Source organism: Nanorana parkeri, unplaced genomic scaffold (genome assembly GCF_000935625.1).
Source record: "Nanorana parkeri isolate BGI_ZX_2015 unplaced genomic scaffold, ASM93562v1 scaffold1089, whole genome shotgun sequence".
NCBI lineage: Eukaryota > Metazoa > Chordata > Amphibia > Anura > Dicroglossidae > Nanorana > Nanorana parkeri.
In genome coordinates, this window is record NW_017307357.1 from 194,250 (window position 1) to 206,528 (window position 12,279).

The following is a 12,279-nucleotide window of genomic DNA, read 5'->3' on the forward strand; positions in this document are numbered from 1 at the left end:
CCCCCCCCCGGCCAAAGTACATCACAACAATGCAGATAAAAGAACAAACCTACTTTGCCTCTTGTATGGTGGAGACCATCAACCGGCAGTTGTCCCAAAATGCGTTGGCAGGCTAGGGTATCCGATGTTGTATCTCTGCCCTGAACGGGTCATGGCCCATGAACTCTGCCAAAAGGTTAAAAGAACTCAGTCAGGGTAAATTTCAACAGTTTGCACACTTTCAAGCTTACATTGCAAGCTGCAGGGCTGCCTGATCTGTTGCATCTTTTTTTTCCCCCTTCTCCAGCTTTATTAACAATACATCTTGCACACAAAGAAACAGATGCTTACATGTGTCAGCCTATACAAGCCTTAATCATAGGAAGTAATTATTTGTGTAGCTTTATTAACAATACATCTTGCAAACAAAGAAACAGTATATTTTGTGTTTCAGCCTAAACAAGCCTAAATCACAGCAAGTAACTCAATACTATAAACTACAACTACAAATCTCCGCTCATAGGGCGGAACAGCAATCATTTAAATCTACAGCACACATGAACAAAATTTGAAACCAATAAACTCTTGAAACAAGAAGATATACAAAGAAAAAGAGAGATCACATCACAGAGAAACCCTTAGGATAATTTTATAAAGATACGGACAACACTTTTAAAGACCCCCAACTGCCCATTACAGACGCAGGCTCAGAACCCTATGGGATCCCAGAGCAAAGCCCAAAAAATCCACATCCCCCTCAATATCCCCTGTGAACACCACCCCTTTCAGCGAGTATTTTTGGAAACTCCATGCACTGACGCATTTTGCTTACACAGAAACCCAGCCCAAGTGTTGTAAGGAAGAGGCGATGACACCAACTTTTTCTGTATTAAATCACAGCGAGGAGAATCCAAATTCAACACATTTCATGCTAAGACACCGCACTTTCTTTCAGAGTTGCTTGAGAAGGGGGTGCATCTTATTGTGAAATGCATCAATATTTGTATCCTGCAGGCCGTTATTTGGTGAAGAAGGAAACTTGGTGGCATCCCAGTGTGCGGTGTTCCTAGATACACCAGTGTACGCCTGAACCAAGGGTTGGGACTCACTTCCTGCCCAGTAGGCTAGCTTGCAGCACTTGCATGGTGTCAATGTTGGCGTGCCTGCTGTTGGATGGGACTGCATTGGGCACAATGGCTAGCTTGTGCCATAGGACATGGAACTGACTACAACCATAGCACAGCATACATTGGGTCAGCAATTGGCAGAAATTAGGAGATAATGTATATGTATGTGTATATACAGTATATATTGATGGAACTCAGTGTAGCCTAAGGACAGGCTCCCAGCGTGATCCCCAATAAAGTCTTTACAGACTATCCATTGATTGATACACAGATGGAACTAAATAGCAACCTATAGGGGTATCTACACAGGTAGTATGAATGAACGATGAATTGCACAGTTGCAGCATCATGTGATCATCTGTGATTCATCTCTGCTTGCGTGGTCTGTACCACAAGGAGCACATCCGTGCTGTGTGTATAGTGATTGATCTCTAGTGATTGTATTAGTGTGATTGAGCTTAGTAAAAATGCTCCTGTGTGGTTTTGGCTTAAGTTCTTCATTTTGAATGGAGCAGGTCTCCAGAGGGGAACAGCCATTGAGAAGGAGATGGTAGGGCCATGATCATCATAATTCAGCATTGACCTCATATTTGTGTTTACTTAATTCATAGGTTGAAGTTGAATTGCAAGTTCAGCACTGAGTAGTTGTTTATTTGCGGTTGCCTCCTCTGAGGAGCTAAATCCGAGTCCCAATTCTTCTTGCAATGCTTTCATTATCCTCTTCTTCAGGGTTACTTCCACAAACTATAACCAGACACGATTGAGGAGATGCAGTTTTGTTTTTATTGATGAGACATGAAAGGGCTTAGACCAAAGATGGGTGCTGCAGGGAGGACCTCATGTAGGGCCTGACCAGTCCCCAGTTATGTAAGGATGTTAGGAGTTATGATTTTACTGTACTAAATCACTGTACAATCACTAAACAGGCTGATTCAATGAGACAGGAGCAGTGGTGATGTACAAAATACAGTAACCTGTAATGCATTTTGTATGTGATGAACTTTGGATTGTTTGCAGGATGTTTCATCAACACTGCTCACAGCTGCACCAATGGTGCGTTCACCTTGTAGAGCTCCCTACTGCGCAAGATGGTGACATTGATTGGGGGCAATGGGGTTTCTGTCTTATTTGGCGGTTGTGTTTGCTTTTGAGTGGATGACCCGAAAACATGCCCATAGATGTTAGCTGACCAGACCAGGTCACATCATAAAATTTAGGGTGAGCCTTACATACCCCTGGCCAAGATTGTTCTAGAAAAGTGGTGGCGAACCTTGGCACTCCAGCTGTGACAAAACTACAAATCCCAACATGCATCTGCCTTTGGGAGTTATGTCTGTGGCTGTCAGAGCCTTGCAATGCCTCATGGGACTTGTAGTTCCAAAACAGCTGGAGTGCCAAGGTTCGCCACCACTGTTCTAGAAGATCGACCTTCACACAGGGTGACCTTTTGCATTCTCAGCATAGAACTGAGAAAATGCCCCCGAGAGCAGAGGGGACAGTCCCTTTAACTACCTTCTATTTACAGAAGTACCCTTTAATTTTGGGCCATGTGATCAAATGCCCAACCCATAGACCGCAAGCTGATGCATTCTGCATAGGGGCCTTGTTAAAGAATGTCGAAAGTCCCCATTCTTTTTTTGGGGGGGGAGGGGGGTCACTTTTGAATATAGTAAAGGATCAAATCTTGTCTCCGTTTTATTATTTGTCTGTGTCCTGATGGCTAGCATTCCCTTCACATCCTGTCCTGAAGATACAATAAGAGAAAAAACCCCTTTTAAGCAAGTGGCACTGACCCGTGTTCCTAAGCAAAGATATTTCCCTCACTGCTTGCTCTGGTGGCCACTGTAAAATTTGATGGACAAATATAGAGGAGATATAGAGGGCAGGGACACCCATCAGCAGGGCCAACATCCACCTCTGAAACTAGGAAATGAAAAAAATTACATTTATATACAAAAGCAGATAATTGTATATGACATATTAGCTTTCAACCGTCCCAAGCGTGGCCCATAGTTCTCCCAACCCTCCAGAACCGACGCTCTTCTACATCTGTAAAATGTCATTGTTTTAACTTCCCAAAGTAATTGTTACAGAAATATCCCCAGAAATCAGAGCTGTGGGGGAGACAATGCCCTGATCCACTGCAGCTACCCCAGTCATCTGTCCAGGGTTCTCTTCAGCACCTTTGGCCATGTAGCTGGTTCTGGACATTCAGCTTTAAAACGCACTTTTTTGATGCATTGCACTAACATACATGCTTTAGAGTGCTGCAATGCCACTCACTTAGGATGGCACCCCAAGCCACTAAGGCAGAGCAGCTCTAATGCACATGTGTTGGACCACAATGCACACTAACACGCATTGTGGTGTATGGTGCCTCCACAGAAAAGTGCATTTCCATTTCTTTTGGAAATTTTGGTGCGTTTCTATCCCATTCACTTGAATGGGTTTCCCTGATGCAGAACACCACGGCCCCAAGTCCCCTTCGTATGTTAGAACCCATTGCAGTTTAAACGGATGTTAAATGAGCTTTAAGTAAATCTTTCTTTACACTAGAGTAAACGCATTGGGGGTGCCATTCAAAATGAACAGCAAATGCGTCTATAGCTCATGTCACATGGTGCACATTAGCAATAGTGTGACGCAGCTCTAAAAGGAACATCAACCTAGCACCAATTCTGCTTGACCAGGCATGACCTGGCATCAATGAGAGCCCACAAGTCAGAGATGATACCAGAAATTAAATTTAAATCAGTGATATCGAGCTTCAGCTAACTCCTGATGCATTCAGGGCATTATGATTGCCTAGAAAAGGAGGAAAAGGAGGAAAAGGAGGAGGAGGAGGAAGAGGAGAAAAAGGAGGGAGGAGGAAGAGGAGAAAAAGGAGGAAGAAAAAAAAAGCTGGCACTGTTCTCTCACTTTAAGCTAAAAGCACCCCCACCACCAAGAGATGCACTAAACTAAAGTATTTCCTAAAGATATACGGCCCTTATTTTTTCTATGTAAGCACTATTTTTTTTTTCTTCTTCAATATCACTGTCAAAATATAAATTCAGGAGCTGGTCAGCGGTGTCTGGCACTCCCTAACTTTATATGATACCACTCACATTAGCTTGATGGAGAAATACGACTCGCTGTCAGGAAACAAGCACACAGACACTTTGTTTCAATTTGTGACCCCTTTAATACTTCTCTCCAAGGTAGACTTTCTTTTTAGTTTTTATGCCTGAATGTAACATTTTCACTTCTTAGCAGTTTATAAAATGTGACAGGAAAAAAAGTGCAAAAATGTATTCACAAATAAAAGCTGTGGGCAACAAACTCATGGCACTCATTTACGCTATTGGGGTGTGAACGCGTGTTAACTCAGATCATTAAAAATAATGGGCTTCCCGTGCACCAAAATACCCAGAAAAATTAAATGTCCCAAAATATAAATACATAGAAGACATATAGAAGATAAAGTATAAAAATAATGTGCTTCCAATGCCCTAAAATATCCAGAAAAATCAAGTAAAATATATAGAAGACATATATAACATATAAACGTAATGTGCAATGCTACAGACTGCAACACACGCACATTGCTCTAGTGGAGGGATGGGCAACGTTGTCCCGCCAGCTGTGCTAAAAGTGCAAATCCAAACGTGCCACTGCAAGTCATGCCTGTGGCTGTCAGAGTCTTGCAATGCCTCATGGGACTTGTAGTTCCACCATAGTAGAAGTGCCAAGGTTGCCTACCCTTGCTTTAGTGCATTGGGGTGCCATTCAACATTAATTGCACCCCAAAACAGGTCACTTGCATCACAGCAACTAGTGATGGGGGTGGGTATTTGCTGTGAGCCCAGCTCACCATGCACAATTGTGCCTAATACAACTAGCCTTTCCAGGCCAAATCAGTTCCAGCAGGGGCCCCTTCGTAACACTTACCTGCAAGTCACCGTAACTGATTGGGGGTGGCGAGAGGGTGGGTCACAGTTTTGTGCAGGTTTGGGTGAACTGGGTTTGTTCCAAGCCCCCTACACATCACTAGACACACATGACATTTTGTGGTGCAATTAATTTTGAAGGTGCCCCCAATGCACTAGAGCAATGTGTTTCAGTGTATGGCAATGCAACACAATAGTGGAAATGGGCCCACAGTGAGGTCACTGAAACAAAAAGCAAGGGGAATCCTGCAAAGGATAGAAGTGCTCCAGCATTACCTGGCTAAGAAAGAACTAACCCTTGAAGAAATACAAAATAGGGATGACACACATTTGGCTATACATACCTGCACTACAGGTACCAAAACTGCTTTAACATACAGCTGCAGTCTAACTGCATTCACCACATGCAGCCATCTTGTGTGTCACTCAGCCAGTGACAATGGGAAAAGCAGCCTGTGTATGAGTTGTTATTATTATACATAGACTGCTCACTTTGCAATGGGGAGGTTTCCCTGTGCTTGATAAATGTGGTGCAATGATGCTAGAAAATAACCATGTATTAATATGTAACATTGAGATCCAACTATAAACAACACCAAGAAATCCTCACTGCGAACCACAAGGAGGGATGTTTGGATTGAATATATCAAAATATTTATCTTCAACATTCCGCTACGTGAAACGTAACAAACAACTAACAATGTTTAACAAATAAAAACTGCTACAATGTTCACTATGAGCTCCACGAATGTCTGTACAAGGACTACATACCTTATACACATTCCTATCTGCCTATCCGCAGAAGCCTCCACCTCCTAATCAGGACTCACCTGTGCAGCCAGCCAGCCAATCACCTGCTGAGTTATCAGGCTCCACCCCCTCAATCTCAGTCACAGGTGTATGGACAGGTGTTTAGAGCTACAGAAGCAATATACAGACCAGAGCAATGAAAACATATTAAAGAGCAATATATTTATTTATTTTTTCTCTCTTTTATATATATTTTTCTCTCTTTTTGGAAGAAGCCTGTGCTGAGATGCATCATTGCTGACCCCATCCTCCCTCTGCAAATGCTGTTTGCTTGGCTGCCTCTGGATGAGTACATAGAGACACTGGCCTGCAATAAATGTTCATATCAGGAAGGCCAGAATCTGCGTACATGTTCTGAGACAGTGACTTAGAAAGGTGTGAAGCCAGGGGATAGACAGGACAGCCAGAGAAGGAGATGGCTAATGGCAGCATCTGTACTCCCTCTATTACAGCTGTGCCTCTACCTGTCAGGAAGAAGAACCACAGTGTATTACAGCGCCATTCATTTTATATACCACCCAAGCCAGCAATTTAGGGCGGGTTCACACTATAGCAATACGTTAGAGGCGCGGTATCTGGGCATGCTAGCCAACAGCGCACTGCCCCACATGCTAGATGCATTGCATTGCCTTTCATTCTGAAAGCCACCCCAATGCACTGTTAATGTGCGTTGTGTTGCCGTGCAGTGAAAAAAAAATAATGCATGCATAACACACACTATTGCGGTATCACGCATTGCAGCACAACGCAAGTCCACTGAGAGGTGCATTGGGGTGCCATTAAAAATGGCACCTAGCATGTGGTGCTGTGCGATAGCGTGCCCTGAATGTGCCAGTACTGTGCCTCTAGCGCAATGCTATAGCGTGACGTTGATGGACTTCTGTCTTTTTCCAACCTGACGAACTATGTAACAGGTCCTTAATGCACCCTCAATGCACTTGCGTTTCCGCCCACCATAATGCACAATCAGAAATCCATGTTAGGTTGCGCCTTAGCCTACATTGCATTGTGAACGGGATGGCTACACTGTAACCTTCATACAATGCAATGTATGGTATTATGGTGCGGCGCAGTGTGTTACCCTCTACAGTACAGTGTGTTGGGGTATCAATTAGAATGAATGGCGCTGCAATGCATCATATGTGTTACAGTAATGCATGCATTTTACTGCAACGCACAAGTGTGAACGGACCCTAAATTGCCAGCGGTGCATTAATGAACCCACAACATATGTTATTGCACTTTTGGTTAAGGGAGCCAATTCCATTGCTGCAGGTGACTTATGTCCATCAGTATAGGAGTTGGAAGTAAAGGTCTGGGCAGGGACGGATTAATTTTCTCTGCTGGCCCAAGGCCAGGTTCCTCAATGCGCCCCCCTACCCACCAACCCCCCCCCGTGGAGAATGGCAGACCTGCAAACTGTGTACAATGTCGCCAAGGTCACTTGTACAAAACAAGAAGCGGCTTCCCTGCCGTACACTTAGCCCAAAGCAGGGCTAAATGTAGAAGACAACTACCCGCCTGGGAGATAGGAATTCCACACTCCTGCTGCCCCTCTACTCCCTGCTGCCCCTTGGTTGGCCTTGTGGGAAATCCAGCCCTGGGTTTGGGCAGAATTTGTGTCTATTTGTCTGTGTGGTCGGGTCAATAAACGGTTTGTCTCACTTTGTCCTGCAGATATCTGGTCCAGGTAAAGCGGGAAGAACTCGCATTTTATTGCTCGCAGCAGCTGGAGCCGCAGAAAATCAGCGTCAGCCTATCAGAATGTTTCGTGACCGCCGGAACCCAAAGTGCCTCTGCCACCTTCTCCATCGACAGCAAGGCTAACAAGTACATGTGAGTGCCTACTGATGAAAAAAGAAGGCTGAAATGAGGCTTACAGTGGGAGTGGCCACTCTGTGGGCTGATAGGTGGGAGGGGGAAGTACTTGGGCGGGGCTACATCTAAAGGTGAGGGTCACCAGTGCGGTGATGTGTACTGGTGGTCCACGGGGCAGGCAGGAGCAGTACATTTTCAGCAGTAGTAGCACAATTACCTTACCCTGTGCAGGAGGGGGGTCACACACATATCACTATATAAATGTTTCATCACCTCCATATATCTGTGCATCTGTTCATGTAAGGTCCATATGCACGCTTCCTAATGTATCCGTGTAACACTTCCAGGTATTATTACCTCTCACATGGATCCCAGGAACCCCCTGACAATGCCTTCATCTGCTTTTCTCTCCAGAAAGACTGATGACATCATGTCAGCCTTGGCAAAGTCAATGACTGGAGATCAATGGTTGCTTATCAATGATAAAAGGTGGAGCTTTGTAAAGAAAAATGATGCTGTTTATTTTGACATGTCAGGAAAAATGCACTCAGCCTTGTACAGTTACTGAAAGGTCCACTTTAAGCCTCTCAGCTGGAGCTCCCATTTATATAAAATGGCTGAGAATTCCTGTCAGTGATAAAAGCAGAGAGATAGGAGGTCTTGTCCTTCCTGCCATGTCTTCTCCACTCTAATAACAATGCAGCTCCTGCCTGGAGGATGCTACCCGGGGTACAGAGTATTCCGTACACCCACGAGCCAATCCTCCCGTGTAATTACCACGTCCACCCCCGAGGCAATATGAGAGCCACCAGGGATAACAAACCTTCTTCTAGTATTATTCCAAATCAAACCCAAATCCACTGTTTAAATAGAACAAAACATCATCTCTCTCCTCTTACTGGCCTCTCCCCCTCTCTCCCTTCTCATCTCTCCCTCCTTCTCTCCCCCTCCTTTTCTCTCTCTCTCTTATCTCTCTCCCTCCTTTTTCTCCTTCTTTCCCCCTCCTTATCTCTCTCCCTCCTTTTTCTCCTTCTTTCCCCCTCCTTATCTCTCTCCTTCTCTCCCTCTCCTTATCTCTCTCCCTCCTTTATCTCCTTCTTTTCCCCTCCTTATCTCTCTCTCTCCCCTTCTCTCCCCCTCCTTATCTCTCTCCCTCCTTTCCCCCTCCTTATCTCTCCCTCTCTCCCCCCTCCTTATCTCTTTCTTTCTTTCTTTCTTTCTTTCTCTCTCTCTCTCTCTCTCTCTCTCTCTCTCTCTCTCTCTCTCTCTCCTTTCCCCCTCCTTATCTATCTCTCTCTCTCTCCTTTACTCCTCCTTATCTCTCTCCTTCTCTCCCTCTCCTTATCTCCCTCCCTCCTTTCTCTCCTTCTTTTCCCCTCATTATCTCTCTCTCTCTCCTTATCTCCCCTCCTTATGTATCTCTCTCTCTCTCCTTATCTCCCCTCCTTATGTCTCTCTCTCTCTCCCCCTCCTTATCTCTCTCCTTATCTCCCTCCCTCCTTTCTATCCTTCTTTTCCCCTCCTTATCTCTCTCTCTCTCTCTCTCTCTGTCCTTTACCCCTCCTTATCTCTCTCCTTCTCTCTCTCCCTCCTTCTTTCCCTCTCTCCTTTCTCCCCTTCTCTCCCCCTCCTTCTCTCTCTCTCTCTTTCTATTGAAAACATTTTCAATGACTGACAGCCAACATTCAGCACTCGTGTGTCTGTACATGTGTGTTATGAAATTCTTAAAAAAGAATACCGTACATAGGAGTAATCATCCAAAATCGGTGGTCACCGAGGGGTTAAGTTCATATCTGGAAGAGTTCTTCTGTATCATGGATTTGCTGTATTTCGGGGTCAGGTGTCTCCAGGATCTGTTTACTAAGCCATCCATTTGCATAATGCTGAATAAAGTGTCACAGCACATTAATTGTCAGGATTACTGGTGACAACATTATAAATCCCCATAGAAGAAAAGCATGACTCACCGGAAAGAGAAAGAAAGACCCGAAAAATCTCACAGCCAAACACACCGGCTCCTAGCTGATGATCACTGGCATTAGTCAATGATCACCTGATAAAGCTGTACTGCTTTATTATACAAATCAGCCTCCCTCCGTTATGGGGTGGAGAGAGATGGACTGGTACACTGTGACCATAGACCATGGGGTGGGCAACTCCGGCCCTCCAGCTGTTGTGGAGCTACAAGTCCCATGAGTCAGTGCAAGGCCGACAGTTAGGCCTGGTTCACACCTGGGCATTTTACAGCGCGTTCCTACGCGATGTAAAACGCTCAACATGTGAAAACCAATGATTGCCTATGGGCATGGTTCCCACCTGGGCGTATTTCAGCGCATAGGAACGAGCTGAAAAACGCCCTACGCCCAAAGAAGTACAGGAGCTTCTTTGGGGCGTATTTTTCGCGCTTATCCATTAGAATACAGCCGGATAGCCCTCGTAAACGCACGCTTGTCGCGCGTTACTTTTACCGCAAATCACTGTAAAAACACGCGGCAAACGTGCATATTCCGTACGCCCAGGTGTGAACCCAGCCTTAGAGACATGACTCCCAGAAGCATGTTGGTATTTGTAGTAAAAGCACAGCTGGAAGGCCGGAGTTGCCCAATCCTGCTTTAAAACAGGGGTAGGTATCTTTATTTTAGTCATGTGACTCACAGGATGCAACCATTTTAATTCTCATGCAGCGTTGAGAAGGGGAAGTTGGGCTATCAATCAAAGGCCACATATTGCTGACACCTCTTCCATTCCAGTGGCAGCCACCAGGCTCGGCTCTCTGAATAAAGGTGTCCATACACTGCACGATTATCGTACGAGAATCGCGGTAAATCCCGCGATCGTACGAGAATCGCAAAGTGTATGGAAGGCGTCCGTACAATAGAAACGGTCGCACGTCTTCCGTCGAACAAGCAGGCTGGAAATCCCGCTGGGAATCGTACGATTCTCGGCGAGTTAGTGGCCTGCTTGTTCGACAACTGCCGAACGGGCCGGTGTGCGCACGTGCACACAGCCCGTTTGCAATCATCAGAAGCCCGCCCCTCATTGCAGTCATCGGAAGCCCGCCCCGCAGGGGGGCGTGCTTGCGATGATCGCAAGTACGATCTGCCTGTCCAAGATGGGCAGATCGTACGTTTTTTAAATTACTTTACAACCCTCGCAAGACAAAAGTGTATGGCCACCTTAAGCCAATGGCCACTGGGATGGGGTTTGAAAGGGGGAGGACGGCTTAGCCATTGACTTTTGGTAAAAAGTTTTGCATATCAACATTTGCATATATGATTACATTCTTAAGTTGGCCATAAGGGATGGGGATGGGGATGAGTGAAAATATACTCTTCAAGGAAGAGTTAGCATGGACGGGTCTATTGTATTAGCATACCCGCCGCTGTCAGAATACCTGGACAGTGACTTCAGCTAATTGTTGGGCTGACATTTTCCAAACTGGCTTCAACAACAGTTGAGAGACCAGTATGTGGTCACATTGCCCTCCCAACTTTCTACAAAAAGTGAAAGGGGGGGGGGGGCATTTGGACCACACATTGGTCAAAATTTTACTGGTATATGGACAGCGCTGGGCAATGGAAAGGTTGACTTTGAGTTGATGTTGAATCTTCCCAACTCCAGTATAGCCGAGCGAATTGAAATTTCACATTTACACACATTCGGCCTGTTGGGGTCTTTACGTTAACAAAAAAATTCGGAAAAGCTTTCCTTTTCATTATGGCGATCAGAAAACAGAGGCACGTTCAGGAAAATTCTGATCTTTCACCCGCAGATGATGTAAAATAATACGTTCTCTGAAGCTCCCGGGGAGCAAGCTTCCTATGACCTCCCCCACCACCAATCCCGAGAAGCCTCCTACACATTGCTGAGTCAAATCATGGCAAATTTTCAACTCCCATGCCGGAAATATGCGAGCAATTAGCACAGTCTGAAAAGGTCAGATTCAGCACTGGGCCTCCCAGTACAGCCGCACAACCATCTGATAATATTCTCAGGTTTTCACTAGATTTATTTGTGTATCAGAAAAGTTACAACGGATTGGAGCAAATTTTTACAGCTTTAACCTAGAAATAATTTATATATATAATTTGTTTTGTGGCCGTTGACTTCATGGAAAAAAAAAAAACTATAAGTCCTTTGCAGCTTAGATAATTTAATGGCCATCATTGAAGTGGAAATATTACATTTTTGCCTTTTATTGGGGACTAAATGGGCCAGAAGGAAAGCAAATTCAGATAGAAAAAGAGTGGAAAATGAGATAAAAGGCTTATTTATTGGCGTGTTCTTTTAAAATGATAAAATTGGGAATTTTGCCTGGTCTGGCCTGAAAATGGGTCTCTTCTAGCATGACATAAAAATGGTTGATTCATTTTTTTTCATTCATTAAGGGGAATCAACGGGGGAGCAATAAGAGGTACGGAGTTTCATCTTAATAAGGCTTTCATTTCTTTTCTTTTTTTAATATATTTTCTCCATTAAGATGGCAAGCTCTTTTCATCAAAGTTCCAATAGTGCTCAGATTCTTGTTTAATAATATATTTCATCTTAGTCATGTGAATGATGCTATCTCCTATTATTATTATTATTATTAATATTAATAATTATAATTATTAAAT

General features: G+C 44.5%; 1 protein-coding gene across 1 annotated transcript in view; it reads left to right on the forward strand.

The window, feature by feature from the left end:
- The window catches only part of LOC108796303 (formin-F-like), a 49,252-nt gene that overhangs the window by 7,183 nt on the left and 29,790 nt on the right, over positions 1-12,279 (forward strand). Inside the window, exon 5 of the mRNA XM_018567764.1 lies at positions 7,523-7,681. Coding sequence (XP_018423266.1) covers positions 7,523-7,681 — 159 coding nt within the window. The remainder of the gene's footprint in view (positions 1-7,522; positions 7,682-12,279) is intronic.